Source organism: Pantherophis guttatus, chromosome 14 (assembly GCF_059756535.1).
Source record: "Pantherophis guttatus breed Tessera chromosome 14, ASM5975653v1, whole genome shotgun sequence".
In the NCBI taxonomy this organism is placed as follows: Eukaryota; Metazoa; Chordata; class Lepidosauria; order Squamata; family Colubridae; genus Pantherophis; species Pantherophis guttatus.
In genome coordinates, this window is record NC_142076.1 from 19,479,246 (window position 1) to 19,504,939 (window position 25,694).

Genomic DNA, 25,694 nt, shown 5'->3' on the forward strand with positions numbered 1-25,694 from the left:
CTTTATGGAGGAGAAGAGGCGGGTGATAAATGTTTTAAATTAAAGGGTGGGAAGGGGGAAAAGGATAAGACATCGACGAACTCTCCGAAACTCGCTGAGCTGCGACTCACAGCGTCGCTCATCCTGGCTGGGAATGATGGAGGTTGGAGTTGAACATCTTTGACATCCTATTCTGCCTTTAAATAAAACAAGAAAGTTGTTTTATTTAAAGAAAGAAGGTTGCGAGAATTTGTGATGTGTTTTTTTTTTAAAAAAATATACTTCAAAATAATAATGAGGACCCAGTTTGTGGGGGCAATAAGCTGACTTTGTATAAATATACAAAAGTATGAAGGCTATTGCTTAACGCATTGTAAGCCGCCCTGAGTCTCCGGAGAAGGGCGGCATATAAATCAAATTAAAATAAATAAATAAAATAAAATAAAATAATCCTCACAACCATTTGTTTACTGACTGTATGAAGTTATAACAGCACTGGAAAAAGTGACTTATGACTGTTTTTCACACTTGTGACCATTGCAGTATCCTCACGATCAAGGGATCAAAATTCGAACCCTTGGCGACTTGCATGCATGGTTGCAGAGTCCCGGGATCATGTGACACTCGTTTGCGACCTTCTCACAAGCATTTGGACTGAAACAACCAATGATAATAATGAAGACCTTGAATCCCATCAAACGTCCACATCTGCCTTTCCTAGATCCTTGGGAAGGACTTGAGAGGTGGAGAAAAATTCCAAAATCAGTCTAAACATCTGGTTGACTGAGTGATCAACCATGATAATAAAAACCTTGAACCCCATCAAACATCCACATCTGCCTTCCCAGATTCTTGGGAAGGACTTGAGAGATGGACAAAAATGCCAAAAGCAGCCTAAACATCTGGCTGACTCTGCAATCAACCATGGTAATGAAGACCTTGAACCCCATCAAACATCCACATCTACTTCTCCTAGATCCGTGATGGCGAACCTATGGCACGCGTGCCACAGGTGGCATGTGGAGCCATATCTATGGGCATGTGAGCGTTGCCCTAGGTCCAGCTCCAGCGCAGCTGATTTTTGAGCCTTCTGGACCCACCAGAAGTTGGGAAATTAGCTGTTTCCAGCCTCCAGAGGGCCTCCCGGGGAGTGGGGGAAGGCTGTTTTTGCCCTCCCCAGGCTCCAAAAAAGCCTCTGAAGCCTGGGGAGGGCGAAAAACGGGCCTACTGGGCCCACCTACTGGGGCCATCGTGTGCCAAAAGTGGGGGGGTCACGTGCACATGCACAGGGGGGTGGGGCTTGGGGGGCATTGAATTATGGGTGTGGGCACACACATGCGTGCCCCCTCTGCACTCCCCCTGCTTTTGGCACATGACGGTGAAAAGGTTAATCATCACTGTCCTAGATCCTTGGGAAGGACTCGAGAGATGGACAAAAATGCCAAAATCAGTCTAAACATCTGGTTGACTGAATGACCAACCATGATAATAAAGACCTTAAACCCCATCAAACATCCACATCTGCCTTCCCAGATCCTTGGGAAGGACTCGAGAGGTGGACAAAAAAAAATGGTCAAAACCAATCCAAACATCTGGTTGACGATGTGACGAACACTAATATCGATTGCCAAAAGATTTTGAATAGCCTTTGGCCCACCTCCTCCTGGAGATTGGTTTTCGTGGCCTTTTCATTGCTTGTAGGTTGCACCATAAACAGGTGTTCTGCAGTCCTCCAACTGTAGTATCTGACACATCCCCAAATTTCCAGGCTGCTAAATAAACCAAAACCCAACTCTTATGTGAAATATCATCTCTGGACATGAAAGAGAGAAGATCTCCTCCAGTGTTTGCAACCTATTTAAATCCCCCCCCCTTCAAAAAAAGAAATGTCATCAATTCACATTTGGCTTCTCTCTTCATTAGGAGACCTGTTTATCTGATTTGCATATCCAGCTGAGCTGGTGCTGGCTTACTCAATTTATCTCCTCCGCAGAAACCGCCGGTTACCAGACAAGAAAAGTAGACATTAAAATAGAAATCGGGAAAAAGCAGAAAAGGGAGAGGGAAATATCCCCGAGACATTCGAAAGAGGGGAGGAAAAAAAAAAAACCCCATGCTTAATAAATGATAAACATGCAGGAGACGACGTTTCTGGAAATAAATCAGCTTTTTTCATTAAGATATGGATGTAAAAGGAGTTTTTGGATGGTCTCCTAGGGGAGACAACGCTGTAATTACGGAGTGACCTACTCCGCTTAATAGCCTATCTACTTTTAGATCAAAATCAGACTCCTTTTTCCTTGCTCAATATCACTGCATCAAAAGTCAGAGACCATCGGCTGCAATCTGAAGACAATAAACCGAAATCACAAAAAAAACACAGGAGAAGTAAATAGTTAAACAACTGAGAAAGGGATATTTGTTTTTGTTCTGCCCTCAGGCGCTCTCCTATCACCCCTTGTCCATCTCTTTGCTCGGTATGTCTGGACTAACGAAGAGAAGGATGAGGGGTGACACGTTAGCTGTCTTCCCGTATTTGAGGAGATGCTACAGAGAGGAGGCAGCGGTGGACGAGGGACGGACAACCTGTTCTCCAAAGCATCAGAAGGCAGGACGAGAAGCAACGGATGGAAACTAGTCAAGGAGAGAAGCAACTTGGAATGAATGTCTATGGAGATTCTCCGCCATCCAAGTCATGGTTGTCCCAAAGGTGCTTTTTCAAGAGGCAACTGGACTTTCTGGTTATTTTCTTTGAAGATGTTTTGCTTCTCATCCAAGAAGCTTCTTCAGAACTTCTTCTTCAAGTTCTATGGAAATTCTCAGTCCTCCAGGTCATGGTTGTCCTAAAGGTGCTCCTTCATGAGGCAACTGGATTTTCTTTGAAGATGTTTCTCTTCTCATCCAAGAAGCTTCTTCAGAACTTCTTCTTCAAGGTCTATGGAGATTCTCAGTCCTCCAGGTCATGGTTGTCCTAAAGGTGCTCCTTCACGAGGCAACTGGATTTTCTTTGAAGACGTTTCACTTCTCATCCAAGAAGCTTCTTCAGACCTTCTTCAAGTTCTATGGAAATTCTCAGTCATCCAAGTCATGGTTGTCCTAAAGGTGCTCCTTCATGAGGCAACTGGATTTTCTTTGAAGATGTTTCTCTTCTCATCCAAGAAGCTTCTTCAGAACTTCTTCAAGGTCTATGGAGATTCTCAGTCCTCCAGGTCATGGTTGTCCTAAAGGTGCTCCTTCACGAAGCAACTGGATTTTCTTTGAAGACGTTTCGCTTCTCATCCAAGAAGCTTCTTCAGAACTTCTTCAAGGTCTATGGAGATTCTCAGTCCTCCAGGTCATGGTTGTCCTAAAGGTGCTCCTTCACAAGGCAACTGGATTTTCTTTGAAGACGTTTCGCTTCTCATCCAAGAAGCTTCTTCAGAACTTCTTCTTCAAGGTCTATGGAGATTCTCAGTCATCCAGGTCATGGTTGTCCTAAAGGTGCTCCTTCACGAGGCAACTGGATTTTCTTTGAAGATGTTTCTCTTCTCATCCAAGAAGCTTCTTCAGAACTTCTTCTTCAAGGTCTATGGAGGTTCTCAGTCATGCAGGTCATGGTTGTCCTAAAGGTGCTCCTTCACGAGGCAACTGGATTTTCTTTGAAGATGTTTCTCTTCTCATCCAAGAAGCTTCTTCAGAACTTCTTCTTCAAGGTCTATGGAGATTCTCAGTCATCCAGGTCATGGTTGTCCTAAAGGTGCTCCTTCACGAGGCAACTGGATTTTCTTTGAAGATGTTTCTCTTCTCATCCAAGAAGCTTCTTCAGAACTTCTTCTTCAAGGTCTATGGAGGTTCTCAGTCATGCAGGTCATGGTTGTCCTAAAGGTGCTCCTTCACGAGGCAACTGGATTTTCTTTGAAGATGTTTCTCTTCTCATCCAAGAAGCTTCTTCAGAACTTCTTCTTCAAGGTCTATGGAGATTCTCAGTCATCCAAGTCATGGTTGTCCTAAAGGTGCTCCTTCACGAGGCAACTGGATTTTCTTTGAAGATGTTTCTCTTCTCATCCAAGAAGCTTCTTCAGAACTTCTTCTTCAAGGTCTATGGAGATTCTCAGTCCTCCAGGTCATGGTTGTCCTAAAGTTGCTCCTTCACGAGGCAACTGGATTTTCTTTGAAGATGTTTCTCTTCTCATCCAAGAAGCTTCTTCAGAACTTCTTCTTCAAGGTCTATGGAGATTCTCAGTCATCCAGGTCATGGTTGTCCTAAAGGTGCTCCTTCATGAGGCAACTGGATTTTCTTTGAAGACGTTTCACTTCTCATCCAAGAAGCTTCTTCAGAACTTCTTCTTCAAGGTCTATGGAAATTCTCAGTCCTCCAGGTCATGGTGGTCTCAAAGGTCCTTTTTCAAGAGGCAAGTGGACTTTCTGGTTTTTCTTTGAAGACATTTCGCTTCTCATCCAAGAAGCTTCTTCAGAACTTCTTCTTCAAGGTCTATGGAGATTCTCAGTCCTCCAGGTCATGGTGGTCTCAAAGGTCCTTTTTCAAGAGGCAAGTGGACTTTCTGGTTTTTCTTTGAAGACATTTCGCTTCTCATCCAAGAAGCTTCCTCAGCTCAGAGAAGCTGAAGAAGCTTCTTGGATAAGAAGTGAAACGTCTTCAAAAAAATACCAGAAAGTCCACTTGCCTCTTGAAAAAGGACCTTTGGGACAACTTGGAATTAAGGAGAAATTTCCTGATGGTGAGAACAATTAACCAGTGCAGGGGTCAGCAACCTGTGGCTCTGGAGCTGCATGTGGCTCTTTCACCCCTCTGCTGTGGCTCCCTGTCTTTCCTCACAACAACCCTTTCAAGACTGCCACACTAGACAGGAAGACGGCAGAGCTCATTCCAGATTTACAGATCACTTCAACTACATGATCCCTGTCACTCAAAATATGCCTCACAACCACCAATAGGCGACGACACCGCCGGCACACAATTCATTGAGCTTTTCCACCCCCGGTCGGCCAACCATGGATAAATCCAAGAAAAGAAAAGTTTCAGAAGAAAACGGAACATTTAATTCAACTCCATTAGTGTCCCCACTCCAGGGGAAGGAAACTGTAAAATCCCCATTCCTTCCCCAATCCAGGGAAGGATACTGTAAAATCCCCATTCCCTCCGCACTCAGGGGAAGGATACTGTAAAATCTCCATTCCCTCCCCACTTTCCAGGGGAAGGATACTGCAAAATCTCCATTCCCTCCCCACTCCAGGGGAAGGATACTGTAAAATCCCCATTCCCTCCTCACTCCAGGGGAAGGATACTGTAAAATCCCCATTCCTTCCCCAATCCAGGGAAGGATACTGTAAAATCCCCATTCCCTCCGCACTCAGGGGAAGGATACTGTAAAATCTCCATTCCCTCCCGACTTTCCAGGGGAAGGATACTGCAAAATCCCCATTCGCTCCCCACTCCAGGGGAAGGATACTGTAAAATCCCCATTCCCTCCCCACTTTCCAGGGGAAGGATACTGCAAAATCTCCATTCCCTCCCCACTCCAGGGGAAGGAAACCTGCAAAATCGCCATTCCCTCCCCACTCCAGGGAAAGGATACTGTAAAATCCCCATTCCCTCCCCACTCCAGGGGAAGGATACTGCAAAATCCCCATTTCCTCCCTATTAGCTGGAACTCGGGAGGCAGAGAATAGATGGGCGCGGGGCCAGTCAGAATTTTTACTACCGGTTCTCCGAATTACTCAAAATTTCCGCTACCGGTTCTCCAGAACTGGTCCGAACCTGCTGAAGCCCATCTCTGATGTGTGGCATACGTTGGCCATCTAGTAAAATAATAAGGCTACAAATACATCAATAAATACAAATAATTCCATTGCATTCATATTGCGTTTGTTCAATAGAGCAAAGGGGAGATATTTTGCAATTCACAATTGGCCTACTTCCTAGATGGCTTCCGGTGGATCACACGGCCTTGTGCAATCATGCTGGTCGCATTGCCTCACCCTTGTATCTTTCAGTCGCAAGACCCAGTTCAGCCAGCAGAAGAAGGAAGTTATTTCAGCTTGTTCTATAAGTCTGGGAAATCCCTTTGCCAGGACTGCCCTCTCCTTGTCTCCTTCTTTCAGGACCTTTTCATCACCCAGGCATTAAATCACAGACAGTAAAGCATGTGATTGTGTAGTTGAAGTGATCTGTAAATCTGGAATGAGCTCTGCCGTCTTCCTGTCTAGTGTGGCAGGCTTGAAAGGGTTGTTGTGAGGAAAGACGCCCTCTACTGGAGGAGAGAGAGACCAGCAGGTTGTATCTGATAGATCGATAGACCAAAATAGATGATAGATAGATACAATGGTGGGATTCAAGTAATTTAACAACCGGTTCTCTGCCCTAATGATTTCTTCCAACAACCAGTTTGCCAAACTGCTTAGAAAGTTAACAACTGGTTCTCCCAAAGTGGTGCGAACTGGCTGAATCCCATCACTGGATAGATAGATACCGTAGATAGATAGATAGATAGATAGATAGATAGATAGATAGATAATTAGATAGATGTAGATAGATAGATAGATAGATAGATAGATAGTTAATTAGATAGATAGATAGCTAGATAGTTAATTAGATAGATAGATAGATAGTTAATTAGATAGATAGCTAGATAGATAGATAGCTAGATAGTAAATTAGATAGATGTAGATAGATAGATAGATAGATAGATAGATAATTAGATAGATAGATAGATAGTTAATTAGATAGATAGAAAGATAGATAGATAGATAGTTAATTAGATAGATAGATAGATAGTTAATTAGATAGATGTAGATAGATAGATAGATAGATAGTTAATTAGATAGATAGATGTAGATAGATAGATAGATAGTTAATTAGATAGATAGATAGATAGATAGATAGTTAATTAGATAGATAGAAAGATAGATAGATAGATAGTTAATTAGATAGATAGATAGATAGTTAGATAGATGTAGATAGATAGATAGATAGTTAATTAGATAGATATAGATAGATAGATAGATAGTTAATTAGATAGATAGATAGATAGATAGATAGATAGATGATAGATAGATAGATAGATAATTAGATAGATAGATAGATAGATAGTTAATTAGATAGATAGATAGATAGATAGATAGATAGATAGATAGATAGTTAATTAGATAGATAGATAGATAGATAGTTAATTAGATAGATAGATAGATAGATAGATAGATAGATAGATAGATAGTAAATTAGATAGATGTAGATAGATAGATAGATAGATAGATAGATAGATAGTTAATTAGATAGATAGAAAGATAGATAGATAGATAGTTAATTAGATAGATAGATAGATAGATAGATAGATAGATAGATAGATGTAGATAGATAGATAGATAGATAGTTAATTAGATAGATAGATAGATAGTTAATTAGATAGATAGAAAGATAGATAGATAGATAGTTAATTAGATAGATAGATAGATAGATAGATAGATAGATAGATGTAGATAGATAGATAGATAGTTAATTAGATAGATATAGATAGATAGATAGATAGTTAATTAGATAGATAGATAGATAGATAGTTAATTAGATAGATAGATAGTTAATTAGATAGATAGATAGATAGATAGATAGATAGTTAAATAGATAGATAGATAGATAGATAGATAGATAGATAGATAGATAGATAGATAGATAATTAGACAGATGTAGATAGATAGACAGACAGACAGATGTGAGGTCCTTGGTACTCTCTGCTTTCTTGCAGGCATTTCATTACCCAACTAGATAATATCACCAGTGCATTCATAGGATTGCAAGGCACCCATTGTTGATTGTAGGAGAAAGACCTGGGGTGATGGGATCCAGAACATCTGGGGGGGACAGAAATAAAAGAACCTGCATAAAATGCTTGCCAGAGACATATAATAAAGAATTGCAATATTTAATCGTGAATGCTGTTAATCGTAACAGCAGCTAGAATTGTATTTGCTAAAAACTGGAAAGGAGAAAGGATACCTACTGATGAAGAAATGATTAAGAAAATGATGGACTGTGCTGAAATGAGTAATTTGATGTTTGAAATTAGAGAACAGGAAGATAAACAATATTATTTGATAATGGGATTTATTTTATCAACGGATAGATAATAAAACGTGGAGATAAGTATGAAATATGAAGTGGAAGTTTGAGATAAAATAAGGGAAATATTTCTTCATGAAAATAAGCTTTGGTCATATATTAATACTTTGAAGATGGGATTGAGCACAAAAGGATTTTAACTGATTGATACACTGTCTGTGATTGTTCGTGTCAGATGTAAATGCCTTATTCTCCAATGTGTAAATAATGTATATATGGAACATCAGAGGTTAACTTATTCTTTGGACTTTAATGTATTCATAACTTACCACTCCCATTCCTAGCTCCACCCCTTGTATATATAAGGAGCCACCCTCACCATTCTCGTCGCTTCTACCTTGAATATTCAGTGAATATAGAATGCCTATCATAATTAAAAAGAAATATATTTAAAGCTCTAACTCTTATTATCTTTATTGAGTCTGATCCTGAAAATATTGCAACAAACTGGTAGCAGAGGATGGTTAATTGACTCAATAAGTAATTAAAAATGTCCAAGAAAGATAGGCCCAACACCAGGGCCTACAGCAAAGAAATAGAAACTGATCAAGAGATGATCAACGAATCCACCAATGCGATTTCGAGAGAATCCGAAGAATACACCACTGAAGAAGAAGAACTAATGAGTGAAAATAATGACCAGAAAGAAATCGAAATAGAAAATAACGAACTCAGGTCAGAGATATTAAAGATACTAAAAAGCCAAAAGAATGATGAAAGTCTCATCGCGGACCTCCAGGAGATGCTGAAGAACAGCGGAGCAGCGAGAGAGAAAAACGTCATTAAAGAAAAACCCAAAGATCAAAAAACCGTAAGTGAGATGACTACTGAGAAAATAGTTGTTAAAAAGAAAAGATGTGATCCCGCGCGAAATTTTGAATGGCAGCCATCTTGGTTTCAACGAACTTCAAAAGAGAATGGAGCAGAGCCAATCAAAACGCTCAGTTCAAAATTTCTGGCGCGAAAAACACTATCAGACGAAGAAAGTGAGAAAGAAGTCTCAAACTCTTCAGATGATCCAAAATCAGAAAGTGAAGACGATTTAACAAAATCTCAAGTAAAATCAGCAATGAAAACGCTTTTTGCTGCTTTTGGGCCAAGACTGAAAATTACCAAGACATCTACGAAGAAGCAAGAAATCAAACCGGCGACTCAAGACCTGCACGCTCCCATCCTGACTTCGAAAGCGACGACGCCCGAGCCCAGAGAGCCATGCCGATTTCGCCCTACACCACAGGCAAGATCGAATACCAACGCACACAAAAAGAAGAAAAGAACCGTCGCCACCACCAGAACCCCAAAAACCGAGCCAGAGACCGACTCATCTGAGGAGGAGCGGATCGAGAGAGCTGAAAGGGAGAGAACCTTCCACGACGCCACCAAAGAAGAAATGAGCAACGCGCATGTGCGAAACTACGTAGACGACCCAGAAGGACTTGAACTGGCCAGAGAACCGCGCAGACTCATTGCAAGCATCCCAATGCCGTTCTGTAATTTCCTGCACTTGAGAGATCACGGACTGCCCCAGGTTGTAAGTAATGGACAGAATAATGTAGGTAACTTACCCAGTGACTTCCCAAAACTTAGAATTGATGGCATTAATTTACAAGAGTGGTATCAACAGCTTCAGGTTATTTTCATGAAAGAAAATTTACTATTCTTTATAACTAGCCCTCCAAGAAGACCTTGGACTTTAAAAATAGATTGTTTACATCATAGAGCATTTTTCATAATAATATCTAGCGTGTCTCCTGCAATATATCATAGCATCAAACCAAACCTAACTGTATCAGAAATAATTCAATGCATGTTTAATCTATTTCACAGCGATAGCGTAGCTACAACCACAAGAATGTCTAAGGATTTCTTTTCCTCTAGAGTAAAACCAGGGGTTTCTATAAGTGAGCATTTGATAAATCTAAACAAAATAAGAGCTGAGCTACAATTGAGGGGGGAAGTGATTTCAGATCAAACAATGAAAAGTGTTATTATCAATTCACTTGATCCATCATGGGATAGCTTTATGTCACACTTAGATACCATTAATTTGGGATATTTATCCATAGAAAGTCTATCTAACAAATTGATAGCAGAAGACAATTCAAGAAAAAATCGATCCAGTAACCAAACAGACCACAAACCTTTTAGGAAAGTAGTCTTTCAAGATAAACATAATGAGGCCTTTAGATGCTACAATTGTGGATCCAGGGAACATAGTAGAAGAGACTGCCCCAAAGTCTCAAGAGAGAGACATAGACCAGAATATAGGAGCAAATATAATTACAGACAATCTTCCACAGATAGACACAAATATAGAAGTCCACCAAATTACAAAGAAGGTAGAAGGGGTAGAGAAAATTCAAAAGAGAGGAAATCTGGGTCACTGAATGGGCTAAATAAACAAGACAGCACCAGAACACAGCAGGATGAGAATAACAATTGGCTTATTGATTCTGGTGCAACAAATCACACCACCAACAACAAAAGTATATTATCTTCATTTATAGAAGATAAGTTTGTGATAAAGGTAGCTAATCAAGAAAAGGTTCAAGTACTAGGCAAAGGAAATGTGACCTTGCCTGGTCTAGGGAAAATAGAGGGGGTATTATTAATCCCAGAAATACCTCACAACATACTAAGTGCCATAAAATTAAGCAGAGAATCTGATATCAATATAGTTTTCTCAAAGGGGAAAGCAACTATAGAAAAGAACAAAACAAATGTAGGTACTGTAATGATAAAAGGAGGTCTACCCTATCTGATAACTAAAGAAAGATGTTTACATAACATTGATTCAAATATGGAAGATTGTATTGAAGCAGATGATGAAAATGTCAGTAACAGTGACAATGATGAGTGTAGAATAACTCATGATCACAAAAATACATACAAGGAAAAGAAACCAAAAATAGGTAAACCAATTCATGATGAGTGTGCTCACATCTTACACAGGAAGTTAGGACATGCAAGCTTTCCTGTAGTACAAAAAATGACTGAACACGCAGAAGGTGTCAAAATAAAAAATTGTGAAAATTATTTGGAATGCTCAGTATGTAAATCCACCAAACTAAAAACCAGTCCCAGACCAAAAAAATCTAACAGATCAACTAACAATATTTTTGATTTGGTACATATGGACTTAGTTGGTCCATTAAGTCCCTCAATTACCTATAGAAAACGTTACTTTCTAACAATAGTGGATGACTACAGCCGATATGGTTTTGTTTACACATTAAAACACAAGGATGAAACATTTCAGAAATTTAAGGAATTCTACAAACGTATAGAAACACAACATAATATCAGAATAAAGCAAATTATGACAGATAGGGGATGTGAATTCATGTCTAAAGAATTCTCCCAATGGTTAAAGGATAGAGGAATGTTACATTTCACGTCCAATCCTTTTTCTGCATTTCAAAATGGAGTTGCAGAGAGGAAAAATTCCACACTACAAACCATGATTAGGTGCACATTAGAGGATGCTGGTTTAGGCAAACAATTTTGGTCAGAGGCATTACATTATTCGAATTACACTCAAAATAGAACCTGGTCCAGTATTGTGAATAAGACACCATATGAGGTGATGTACAATAGAAAACCCAAATTATCACACATGCACATATTTGGAGTCACTGCAGACGTACACATACCTAAACAATTGAGGAGAAAGGGAGAAAACGTATCCAGGAGATTAAGATTCATGGGATACGAAACTGGAACCAAAGGGTACAGATTTATTGATAGTAATAACAAATTTATAGTATCCAGAACAGCTGTGTTCCATGAACAGGCCAATTGGTCAAAATTGCACCTTAATGAAATATTTCCTAATAAATGTAAAGATACGATATCTTGCGAGGAAGGAACAACAGAAAATCAAAATATTAACAAAAGTAAGAACAAAACCAAAACTTGGACTAATAGTCAGCATAAAATAAAGACAGACACATTAACAAAAAAGGAAGCTAGATATTTGCATGATAACCATAGCAAGCCTGAAAGAACTATTAGAAACAATAGAAACCAAATACCAAATAAATACAAAGATTACATAATGCATATGAATGGAGAACAAATAACACCTAATACATATGAAGAAGTATTGAAACTTCCACGTGAAGAAAGAGAAAAATGGGAACTAGCTATGGAAAAAGAGATGGAAAGTTTACAAGGATTAAATGTATTCACACCTGCGATCGCACCTAAGGATAAAACAATTATAGGTACCAGGTGGATTTATAAAATTAAGAACTTAGAAGGAGGCAATACCTTATACAAGGCTAGACTAGTTGCACAAGGCTATGCACAAAAATATCCAGAAGACTATACTGATACATATTCACCCACAGTGAGAACAGAGAGTGTCAAAACAGCCCTTGTAGTAGCATCTGCACTCAATCTGGACGTATTCCAATATGACATACAGACCGCATACTTACATGCAAAATTAGATAAGGAAATATATGTAAGAGCACCACACAGTCAATACACTAATAAGAACGAAATTTGGTTATTAAATAAGAGTCTGTACGGATTAAAGCAATCCGGCAAAAGATGGTACGATTGCTTGGTAAAAGTACTTAAGACCATGGATTTCAACGCCACCACTGCTGATAACTGTTTCTTTGTAAAAAAGAGTAATGATCATATTGAATTTGTATTAATTTACGTGGACGATATTTTATACATTGGAAAGCATAAAGAGAGCAGGGAAATCTTTGTAAATAAGTTAAATGAACACTTCTCACTGAAATCTCTGGGTAAAGTGAATAAATACCTTGGTGTGCAAATTAACAAAACTAAAAGGGGATTCAAACTTACACAGAAAGATAAAATCATCGAACTCCTAAACAAATGTAACTTAAATAATGCCAAAACCTGTGACACCCCTATGCAAACTGATTTTCTTAGAAACACTGATGAATCTTCCCCTGAGTTTAAAGACAACACATTTTACAGATCAGTTATAGGTTCACTCCTTTATATATCTAATTGGACTAGGCCAGATATTGCATTACCTCTCAATCTATTGTCAAGATATGTTAGTAAACCAACCTTGTATCATTGGGAAGCTGTCAAAAGAATTCTAAGATATCTGAAGGGTACATTAGATTTTTGTTTAATGTTGGAACCCAATAATGACAGAGAACCAAAAATTACTTGTTATGCTGATGCAGATTGGGCTGGTGATACATCATGCAGAAAGAGTACTTCTGGTTATGTTTTTCTATTGAATGATTGTCCAGTTTACTGGTATACTGGTAAACAAGAACTAGTAGCCACTTCTACTACAGAAGCGGAATATGTTTGTTTGTCCAAGGCTGCAAATAACCTTGTATGGTTCAATGATCTGATCACTGATGTTTGGAAGAAACCCACTTTACCATTTATTATGCATGAAGACAATAAAGCGGCCATTGAAATATCCAGATCCGATGCAATTGGACAAAGGTCCAGGCATATTGATATAAAGTTTAAGCATGTGAGACAATTGTCTCAAGACGGATTCATTAAAGCAATACATTGCGATACTTCTGAACAATTAGCTGACATATTAACAAAACCCTTACCTTCTAAACAACACAAATATTTAACTTCTAAATTATATGTATTATATTGTCCTGAATCAGAATGTAATTGGTGTTGTGTAACGAACCGGCATTTAGAGGGGGATTTGTCAGATGTAAATGCCTTATTCTCCAATGTGTAAATAATGTATATATGGAACATCAGAGGTTAACTTATTCTTTGGACTTTAATGTATTCATAACTTACCACTCCCATTCCTAGCTCCACCCCTTGTATATATAAGGAGCCACCCTCACCATTCTCGTCGCTTCTACCTTGAATATTCAGTGAATATAGAATGCCTATCATAATTAAAAAGAAATATATTTAAAGCTCTAACTCTTATTATCTTTATTGAGTCTGATCCTGAAAATATTGCAACAGTTCGGAATGATGTTGTTTTTATGTTTTATTCTTATTTTAAAATAAAAATTGATTAAAAAAAAAAGAACCTGTGTAAAATGCTGCTTCTCTGTACGCTGAAAAGATTTTTGCTCCTTCCTTACAGGATGGTAACGGTTGACTGGGAACCGTGTGTGCTGGGAACATATTTTGGAATTTAAACTTGGCAGTGTTGATTTTTGCTTAGCGCTTCTAGGCAAGAGCCTTGATAGTACAGGGGTTTAGTGCACCCTGTCATTAACACAGCTGCCTGCAATTTCTGCTGGTTCGAATCTCTCCAAGGCTCAAGGTTGACTCAGCCTTCCATCCTTTCTAAGGTAGGTGAAATGAGGACCCAGTTTGTGGGGGCAATAAGCTGACTTTGTATAAAACATACAAAAGAATGAAGGCTATTGCTTAACGCATTGTAAGCCGCCCTGAGTCTCCGGAGAAGGGCGGCATATAAATCAAATTAAAAACAAAACAAAACCAGGAGTCCTTTTGCTGCGTTGTTTGATTGGTACGATGTTCCACGGAATTGTTGCTTTTCGTCCAAGTGGCATTTTAGTTACAGGTTCGGTGAGAAAAAAGGCATATAATTAAGCGGCACGAAAACCAGATGCAGGCTCATCCTAAAAAAGAAGAAATTGGCTAACAGTGTACACAGGCTCAAAAATACAATTATGCATGCTTTTGATTTATCCCAGGTTGCTGAAAGCAGCCCAAAGCGATGCGTCAAGAGCCAAGGAAGAAGGAGTTGGATGCTCACTTCCCCTCTCAAAATTAGCCCAACCTGCTTCTCTGGGGCAAACAGTGATGAATGGGTCCAATTAACTCTTGCCAGGCAGGGCTAGACAAGTAATCTAGTTAGCGCTCAGGGTAAGGATGGCCAGAGGTGCCCCTGCTCAACCCAGACGGTGGGATAATAAGTTTTTGCTGGATGGTTTGTTGGTTCAGACAAATATTAGCCACCAGTTGTATATACTGAAGAAAATTAAATGCCGTTTGTTTTTCCTGGAACCTAGTGTGGTGGAGTTTGCCATTCAAAAAAGTCAAGGTGGCTCTATCTCTCTCTCTCTCTCTCTCTCTCTCTCTCTCTCTCTCTCTCTCTCTCTCTCTATCTCTCTATCTCTCTATCTATCTATCTATCTCTCTATCTCATATCTATCTATCATCTCTCTATCTCTAATTGCTCTAATCTGTCACTCATCTCTGTTCGTTCTATCTATCCATCTATCTATCCATCCATCCATCTCTCTCTCTCTCTCTCTCTCTCTCATATCTACCATCTCTCTATCTCTACTTGCTCTAATCTGTCACTTTATCTCTCTGTTCGTTCTATCTATCCATCTATCTATCTATCTATCCATCCATCCATCCCTCCCTCCCTCCCTCCCCCCTCTCTCTCATATCTACCATCTCTCTATCTCTACTTGCTCTAATCTGTCACTTTATCTCTCTGTTCCATCTATCTATCTATCTATCTATCTATCTATCTATCTATCTATCTATCTATCTCATATCTATCTATCATCTCTCTATCTCTAATCTGTCACTCATCTCTGTTCTATCTATTTATCTATTCATCCATCCCTATCTATCTATCTATCTATCTATCTATCTATCTATCTATCTATCTATCTATCTATCTATCTCTAATCTGTCACTCATCTCTGTTCTATCTATTTATCTATTCATCCATCCATATCTATCTATCTATCTATCTATCTATCTATCTATCTATCTATCTATCTATCTATCTATCATCTATCATCTCTCTATCTCTAATCTGTCACTCATCTCTGTTCTATCTATTTATCTATTAATCCATCCATATCTATCTATCTATCTATCTATCTATCTATCTATCTATCTATCTATCTATCTATCTATCTATCTATCTATCTATCTATCTATCTATCTCTAATCTGTCACTCATCTCTGTTCTATCTATTTATCTATTCATCCATCCATATCTATCTATCTATCTATCTATCTATCTATCTATCTATCTATCTATCTATCTATCTATCTATCTATCTATCTATCTATCTATCTATCATCTCCCCCCCCTCTCCATCTAATTTTTAAACCACCCATCTCCCTCACAGAGGGACTTTGGGCATAGAACAATGAAATATTAAAATATAAAACCAACTGATAAAAGTTAAACTTTCTGGTTGTTTGATGGTGTTAAAGGTATCTATCGCCCCAAGATGTAAGCTGTTCCAACTTAAAACTGCCTTTTTGCAATTGACCGATGGGGATTTTGTCAATGCCAATGGGGTTTATTCTGTTATTTATCAATGCAGCTGCAGTGTCTTTGCCCGTCCACAGATCGATCTCTCTTGTTCCTTTCCTGAATCCTCAAAGAGTGCGGAGGAAAGAATCTTTCCAGTAGGGGGCCTCCTTCTGACAACCTTGATTGATTACCCACATTGATTACGCAAATCTGACCAGTCAATGACTGACAGCAAAGCAGCGCCCTCTGCTGGATCTTGCACAGCAATGCATAAGCTTGCTGCACTCACCTCAAAGGACACCCCCCACCCCTCAATCTCTGGTGCCAACGCTTGCAAGGAGAATCAATGTGTGGCAGGTGAAGATCCCCAAGTCTTGGGAAAGTAGCATTTATATTTGCGATAGGAGAGGAAGAAGGGCTAATATTTTTTCAAGGCAGGATCATTGCTGAAACTTTACCTGTGTGTGTGTGGGGGTGTGGGCAGGGGTGTATGTGTGTTAGCTGAATTTTTTAAAATAGCGTGGATGGGAGGTATTTCATTTTAAGCGTTAACATCTCAAGAGAGTATTGACCTCTGGAATGGAACTCTAGAATTTTATAGGCATAAACTGGTGAGAAGCCTTCTTAATCATCTCTGATCTTATTCCAGGTTCTGTCTCCATGATCTACTGTAAGGTAAAGGTAAAGGTTCCCCTCACACATATGTGCTAGTCGTTCCCAACTCTAGGGGGCGGTGCTCATCTCTGTTTCAAAGCCGAAGAACCAGCGCTGTCCGAAGTCGTCTCCGTGGTCATGTGGCCCGCATGACTCAACGCCAAAGGCGCACGGAACACTGTTCCCTTCCCACCAAAGGGGGTCCTTATTTTTCTACTTGCATTTTTTTTTTACGTGCTTTCGAACTGCTAGGTTGGCAGAAGCCGGGACAAGTCACGGGAGCTCACCCCGTTCCGCGGCACTAGGGATTCGAACCGCTGAACTGCCGACCTTTCGATCGACAAGCTCAGCGTCTTAGCCACTGAGCCACCACATCCCATGATCTAGTGTAAAGTTTCTCAAACCCAGCAAGTTTAAGTTGGGTGGACTTCAACTCCCGGGATTGAAGCCGGTTGGGGAATTCTGGGAGTTGAAGTCCACCCAGCTTAAAGATGCCCAAGTTGAGAGTGGTGTGATTTCTCGAGGCAGCCCAAATCTTGACCTCGTGCAAAATGTTGAGATGAAACTTTGGGCTCTGTCCTGTGATTGGCATAAGGTTGATTGGAATCAATTGCAGTTAATTGCTTTCTGAGCGGACTGTCCTAGATGATCCAATATTTCTGGCAAACAAGACTTTAACCAACCTGAGATGACTCAAAGTTTTTAGCCCCAAAGAAGAGCTTTTTCGTACACACGAACAACAGATGCTAAATCCAGGGTAAATAATAAAAAGGACCTTTGTGATTAATCCTATGGTTAGAGCTGTTGCATACTAACGCCTAGCCTCTAATGCATGGTGATGAGAGTAGAGGAATAAAATTCAATTTTGGTGTCTCACGGATATCCAATTCTGCAGCGTTTCAATCGGCCTCCCTCTTCCAATTCGCTTGTAACCGAATAAGCTCAGCCAATAAAAACAGAATTACAGAGATGAATGTGGAGTGGAAGAGCAGAAATTACTTTGTTAGTGTCAACGAGTTTTAAAAGAACCACATTTGATATCTTCCATTTGGAAGGCAAACAGGAGACGGGAACTCTTTCTCAAGCGATTCCTCTTATTTTGGGAAAACGCTCTCACGAGCAGGCAACGCCTCTTTGGATCAATTCTCTCTTTGGAGAAATGGCGTCTGTTAAAAGTTCATTTCTTTTTTTATTTTTATTATTATTATTTTAGGGATGGTTTTTTTTTTGTTTGCAAAAAAACCCCTATTCTTTCCAAACTATTTGCTTAAAGAAAAGTGAGAGCTGCACTAACTTGAAGAGCTGCACGGCTGGGTCCTTAATTCAAGTTGATGGGAAAAATCTCCACTTCGGGGCAAAACTGTCAGATAGTTTTCTTGGCTGGGGAAAAAAAAAAAAAGGATTAGTTGGCTTCTGAGATTTTTTTTTCCCCCAAAGCTTCCAAGCCAGCCAACTCAAGACTGGAATTCCTTAGTAGATGCTAACCAAATATCAACGATTGCGCATAGTTTTCTGGTATCTGCATAGTTTTGCATGCTGATTGATGTAACTGATACCTTATTGAAAGGTATCAATCAAATGAGAGACAGATGTTCCTTGACTTATGACGGGCTGCTTAGCGACAGCTCGAAGTTATGACGGACCCCCCAAAAAACTACTTACGATCCAGTTCTGAAGTTCTGTGAACCAGGCTCCTTCATGGTCATTTAACTGCATGTTGGGTATTGTTGTGGCCCCGCCCTCTGAGCCTATCCCATCGGAGGAAGAAAGCTCCGAGCATGAGGAAGAGGAGTCAGCCAGGCCTCCCTCTCCAGGCCCCTCCCCTCTGGCACTGTCTCAGGTGCCGGCCGAGGGAGAGGAGATTAGCAGGGAGACAGGTGGCTCGGATGAGAGCGAGGGAGAGACATCATTCCTGGACGCACGCCTCCGAAGGCGTGATAAACGATTGCAGCAGCTCAGGAGGCGTGCTAGGGATTAGAACTGAGTCACTGGACCACACCCCAGAGACTATATAATAGAGGGTGGTGGCCAGTGATCCCTGTGACGAACAAAAATAAACCTTGGATAGTCACTAGAGCCTCGTCCGAAACTGCTGAGAGGAATATTTATTTTTGTTGGACTCTTGTACGCTGAGTATATTATCTTTCTGTTTCTCTGGAAATAAAAGCACTTGGCAGACGGTGTGTATATCGCTGTCAAGTTGGAGATAAAGACCTGGGTGTGTGCCAAGTGCTTCCTTAACCCTCGGCTGGCTGTGTTTTTGTGTGTGTGTGGACGGGGACAGATCAGGTATTGGGTACTTACGAAATGATCTTCCTTTATGGCTGTTTGAATTGCCCCGCGATCACCTTTACAACATTTTTGGCATTTTAAATGCTGGTTTTTAGACAAAACTGTCCCATTGTGAACAATTGGCTCGCTTTACGACGGCTGCGAAAAAAAGTTGTAGATCTGATTTCACTTTATGGCGGTTGTCCTGGTCTGCCCGCAGCCTACGGAGCTGGCAGCGGAGTCGGACAGCGATGAGGCTGAGGAAGAACATGGAGTCTGGGGAAGGCCAGGATGAGCCCCCAGATTCTCGGATTCTGAGATAAATAAGATAGACTAGGGGTCAGCAACCTGCAGCTCTGGAGCCGCATGTGGCTCTTTCACCCCTCTACTGCGGCTCCGTCACTCAAAATATGCGTCACAACTGCCAATGTGCAACACCCACCGGCACATGATTTATTGAGCTTTTCAATAACCATGGATATAATCCAAGAAAAGAAAAGCTTCAGAAGAAAACAGAATGTTTAATTCAACTACATATGCTAGTTTTGTGGCCGCTCAAGAAATAGTCAGGCACGGGAAGGCTCCCATATTTTGTGGCTCCCGGTGTTTTCTTTTCTGTGGGAAATGGGTCCAAATGGCTCTTTGAGTGTTTAAGGTTGCAGATCCCTGAGATAGACAGATGGATGGATGGATGGAGGGAGGGAGGGAGGGAGGGAGGGAAGGAAGGAAGGAAGGAAGGAAGGAAGGAAGGAAGGAAGGAAGGAAGGAAGGAAGGAAGGAAGGACTTGCCTCCAGAAGTCATAGGTGCTCCATCACTGGAGATTTTTAAGAAGAGGCTGGACAGTCACTTGTCTGGAATGGTACAGGGTCTCCTGCCTCAGCAAAGGGTTGGATTGGATGACCTCCAAGGTCCCTTCTAACTCTGTCATTCTATATTCAGCCGTTTCCTTTTTTCTAAAACTAAGGTTAGACGAAAGAACATTGAGAACTTCCATCGCCACGATCTTGTAGAGAACCAGAGTAACAGATGGGGTAGATCCTGAATAATTATTATATTATATTTCCCCCCCCCCGTTTGCAGAGAAGTTATCCCGCATTTCTAATTTTAGTAGAGGGGGAGCAAAGTTAAGGCACGGTGACCTACAGTATTTGCAAAGCGGTAAACCTAGCAAATCTTCCGCGGTATTTCTGGGAGAAGAATATAACAGAGGCTTTGCAGAAGAAGGAAGATTGTGATCTCAGTACGGAGGATATCCTACCCTTCCCGGTGGTTTAATGATAGTTGACAGCACATTTTTCTTTCCCTCTTTTTAACTAAGGCTGGTTAGGGAACAAAAAGAGGATCAGGAGTGAAATTATATGTGAAAGGATTCGCGGCTTAGCTGTAGACCTGCCACCGCTCTCGGTCCAGCCTGTGATCAGAAGTCTTTTGAGAAAAAAAAAAAGTTCTTTCTTTTTCTCTCTCCATCCTGGTGTTTTGCTTCAGTAGGCTTTGTCCAACCGATCGATACAATGAAATAATTACGCTTACCTGTTCAGCTCTGAAGACCATCTGGATTCGGTGATGAAGTGTTGTAATTTCTTCTAAAAATACACAACAACTTAATTAAGACCTATCAGGTAGATCCAACCCGTCCCCCCCTGCCTCCCCCCCATTTGTCCATAACGTTCACAAGGGGTGGGGGGCAATCATTAAGCCCGCATCTCTAAGGCCTGGGGGAAGCTACGGCTGAAGAGCTGAGAGAAATGGCGTCTTCTCTCCAGAGTCATCCTTATTTCTTACTGGTCCCCTTTGGGCCAGCTTTATTTAATCGCGAGAAAAGGAGTTTTGCGCTTGACTGGTTGATCGCCCCGTCTAACTCTTTCCATCTGTGATCCAAAATGCCAGCCTTGAAATCTGGAACTGTAGCTATTGTGGGATTTTATTTTTTATTGTTATTCTTATTTATTTTTATATGCCGCCCTTCTCCGGAGACTCAGGGCGGCTTACAATGCGTTAAGCAATAGCCTTCATCCTTTTGTATATTTTATATAAAGTCAGCTTATTGCCCCCCACAAACCGGGTCCTCATTTTACCCACCTTAGAAAGGATGGAAAGCTGAGTCGACCTTGAGCCTGGTGAGAATTGAACTCGCAGTAATTGCAGGCAGCTGGATGTTAAATGCTGCCTTAGTAGAAGGCATTAACCTCCTACGCCACTCAGGCTCCTCACTCAGGGATGGGAGAGCCATGAAGACCAGCTACATGACTTGGGGCCAATCACTAGGAGTTGGTGAGTTCTAGTCCTGCCTTAGCCATGAAAGCCGGCAGGGTTACTTTGAGCCAATCACCAGGAGACAGTGAGTTCTAGCTTTGCCTTAGCCATGAAGACCAGCTAGATGACTTTGGGCCAATCACTAGGAGATGGTGAGTTCTAGTCCTGCCTTAGCCATAAAGGCTAGCTGGGTGACTTTGGGCCAATCACCAGGAGACAGTGAGTTCTAGCCTTGCCGTAGGCATGAAAGCCAACTGGGTGACTTCGGGCCAGTCATTCTTTTCTCAGACCAACCTACCTCACAGGATTGTTGTGGTTGGGGAAAAAAGAGGAGGAAGAAGGTTGTTGGATATGTTCACTGCCTTGAGTTATTTATAAAAATAATAAAGGTGGGATACAAATAAATAAAACTAAATATTTGCTTATGTTCAGATTTCACATTCCAGCTTCTGTTGATTTCTGACTTAGGACCCATTGAAGAGTCTTCACCAGAAAGGAAGACGAGAAAAACAGTTGCTTTCCTTACACGAGAGCATAGGAAGCCTCCTTTGAGGAGTAATTGGAGGAACCCTTCCAGCATTAAGGTAAAGGTAAAAGTTCCCCTCGCATATATCTGCTAGTTGTTCCCGACTCTACGGGGTGGTGCTCATCTCCATTTCAAAGCCGAAGAGCCAGCGCTGTCCGAAGACGTCTCCGTGGTCATGTGGCTGGCATGACTCAATGCCAAAGGCGCATGGAACGCTGTTCCCTTCCCACCAAAGGTGGCCCCTATTTTCCTACTTGCATTTTTTACCTGCTTTCGAACTGCTAGGTTGGCAGAAGCTGGGACAAGTCACGGGAGCTCACCCCGTTATGCGGCACTAGGGATTCGAACCGCTGAACTGCCGACCTTTCGATCGACAAGCTCAGCGTCTTAGCCACTGAGCCACCAGGTCCCTTCCAGCATTACTGGAGAGTAACTCCTTCCCAACCTGAGTATTTGAAGAAGGAAGAAACATGAGGCTCACCCATACGTTCTTTCCACCAGAGGTGGCATTCAGCTGGTTTGGTCAAACCGGTAGCGGAAAACCCCGGCTCTATGCTATCCTATTTAAGCACGTTTTTGAGGCCAGGAGCATGTGTGGAAGGCCGGCGCATACATTTGTGAACCGGTAGGGAAAGTAAGTGAATACCATCCCTGCTTAACACCCATTGTTGAAACTGGAGGAAAGCATTCTGATAGAAAAGCCATTATCCCAACCGCTTACCTTTCCTCATATCTCGGTGATGTGGGTCCCTTTCAGAGCAGAGATTGGTTCTCCTCTTCAAAGCCTGTGCTGGGAAAAGATTTTAGAATTCCAGGTGTGCAGAGTTCTCCCCGAGGGCACAGTTCCAAATAAGGTGGAACCGCTTCTCTTCTTCTGGAAGTTGGGCATCACGGCACTTTAAAATCTTTCCCGTCGCCTTAATTTAGGCAACCGAATTGCTGTGTAATTCAAAAGGAGGGGATTGACTTCTTGGATTAGAAAAAGAAAGAGAGGAAGAAAGAAAAAGAAAGAAAGAAAGAAGAGAGAGAGAGAAAGAAAGAAAGAAAAAAGAGAAAGAAAGAGAGAAAGAAAAAAGGGAGAGAAAGAAAGGAGAGAAAGAGAAAGAAAAAAGAAAGAGGGAGAGAGAGAGAAAGAAAAAGAAAGAAAGGAGAGAGAAAGAAAGAAAAAAGAGAAAGAAAGAGAGAAAGAAAAAAGAAAAAAAGAAAGGAGAGAGAAAGAAAGAAAAAAGAGAAAGAAAGAGAGAAAGAAAAAAGAAAAAAAGAAAGGAGAGAAAGAGAAAGAAGAGAGAGAGAGAGAGAGAGAGAGAGAGAGAGAAGAAAGAAAACCCAGACGACATTAAAAAAGCATATTTTTATTTTTAAAAAATTCTTTTAAATCATATTCCAAAGTGGTTAAAATGGTCCGGTTTTGATCATTTATGGGATTTTCAAAGGGGGAGAAGAAAAAAAAAAAATCAAAGCAAACTCATCAGCTCCATGTCTTAAAGTGTTGATTGTCTTGAAAAAAAAAATAAACCCCAAAAGACATTCACATGTACATCCATTCTACCCTGATAAAGAGAAATATACCCCCAGTTCACTGCCTGTGTGCCGCCCAGAGTCACGTCGGGATGGGCTGGCGTCGACCCGAACCGTGGCGGGCCGCTGAAATTGAGGCCAGCGCTCTTTTTCCGTGGGTGCTAGACGAACGACGAGAACCCTGTCACTGGAGTCCTTGAGCCCGGGGTGGGCTGTCCTGTCGGGGTGTAGACCCCTCCTGAACTCTGCGTCGTGATAACAGTCTGGAAGTAAGGTTCGGCCTCGCTCGCGACCCGTTCCTCGTATCTGTAAGGCGTCGAATGCTTTGTGCCCTTTTGCTGGCGTTTCCACGAATTGTAGTAGCTCGGGTCGCTCATGTAATGGTTGACGAACGAATGCTTTGGCAGCTCATCTTCATAGTCGGAATCCGTCCCCTGTGAGCAGAGAGAGAGAAAGGATCTGTTAATGTCTCGGTCACGGTGTGGTCCAGGCGGTCATCATTTTTGGAACGGGGAATCTGTAGGATGGAAGACCGAGAGGCAGCTCTACTACAGGTTGCGGAGAAGAAGGTGAAAGACGTAACTCCCCGAAACACCAAGATGCGGGTGTCAACCCTGAAGTTGGGCGAACTCAGCGGTGAAATCCGACTGGATCTATCCGGTTTGCGCGAACCAGTAGGGCCGGTGGCGGGAGGCTCCGCCCCTCTGCCGGGATGCCATTACGTCCCGTTTTTGACTCTCTGGCTCTGCGCATGTGCAGAAGAAGCGTGCACGCCCACATTTCTGAACCGGTAGCGAAGGTAAGTGCATTTCACCACTGGTTGAACTGTGGCCATTTTCTTTTGTAGTTTTTCTCTAGAGAGCTTCAGGGCTGACACAGCCTGGAGCGGAGGGGCCAGGGAGGGAGGGGTGGTGTAGAGATAGCTGGGGGTGCTGTAGCCAAAATAACATTCTTTTCCCTGGGAATCAAGGACGTTGGTGCAGGTGTTCGAAAGGTGGAGGTGAAAGAGGTCACCTAGCAACTGGACTACATGCTGATTGGACCGTGTGATGGGCGACTCTGGGGAGAAGTGACGAAGTTTTACTTTTAACTAAATCTTCTCCCCTTTTTAAATGAAAATTTTAATTTGTTTTACATTATGGGGTATTTTAAATTTGTTCAGCCAAATTATCTAATTTGTTTTTATTCTATTTTAGATTTTTGTATTTATGTGTTTTATTCTGTGGCTGTTCACTGCCCTGAGTCCTTCGGGAGTAGGGCGGTATAGAAATTTAATAAAATAAATGAATAAACTGGGTGTAAAACCGATGGGAATCTAGAGCCGGTTTTTCACCAAGAAGATTGGCCAATTTGACATGTCCCAATAAAATGTTCTTTGAGGAAATTGCCTGCCTCGGAGTTCTTATTGAATGGGATGTATTACTTGGAACCTTGACATCGGGATTCAAGAGAGCACGGTGTAGGAATCGGGAGGCATGTGGAGTAAAGAGGCGCCATGCCTTACCTTCAGGATGGCAGGAAAGACAGGACTTTGCCTGTTCCACCTTGTCTTAATCTCCTTCAAATCTCTCCCAGGTGTGGATTAGGATGTTTACCATACTGAGCTGAATCTCGTATGTGTTTTCAGGACGTGGATCTCAACGGATTTATCCACATCCTTAGAAGGACCACAATCTCTCCTTGAGTCGATCCCTCCAACTGGACTCATCATCATCTTTTAACGACCCCATCCTCTCAGTTTTAATTGAATTCGGTTTTAATTGGGTTGTTTTAAATTTTGGGCGGAAATTATTGAATTGTTTTTTAAACTGTTTTTAAATTTTATATGCTATGTTTTATCTCGGCTGTACACCGCCCTGAGTCCCGCAGGAGAAGGGCGGTATAAAAATAAAATAAAATAAAATAAAATAAAATAAAATAAAATAAAATAAAATAAAATAAAATAAAATAAAATAAAATAAATAAAATAAAATAATAAAATAAAATAATAATAAAATAAAATAAAATAAAATAAAATAAAATGAAATAAAATAAAATAAAATAAAATAAAATAAAATAAAATAAATAAATAAATAATCCCTTGCGGAGTGAAGTCTGGGCAACTGAATGGAGCTAGCAGAATGTTTTAATGGCCAGATGCCTTCCCTGTCGCCAATGCGGAGTTTTGTTCGGCAGATATATTCTC

At 41.0% G+C, this 25,694-nt stretch overlaps 1 protein-coding gene across 4 annotated transcripts in view; it reads right to left on the reverse strand.

Moving 5' to 3' along the window:
- Positions 1-23,327: 23,327 nt before the first annotated feature.
- SDK1 (sidekick cell adhesion molecule 1) overlaps positions 23,328-25,694 on the reverse strand; it is a 430,408-nt gene continuing 428,041 nt past the window's right edge. For all 4 annotated transcript variants that reach the window (XM_060684054.2, XM_060684053.2, XM_087878657.1 and 1 more), the window contains one exon: positions 23,328-23,943. In XM_060684054.2, the coding sequence (XP_060540037.2) occupies positions 23,671-23,943 (273 nt within the window). In that variant the 3' untranslated portion in view covers positions 23,328-23,670. The remainder of the gene's footprint in view (positions 23,944-25,694) is intronic.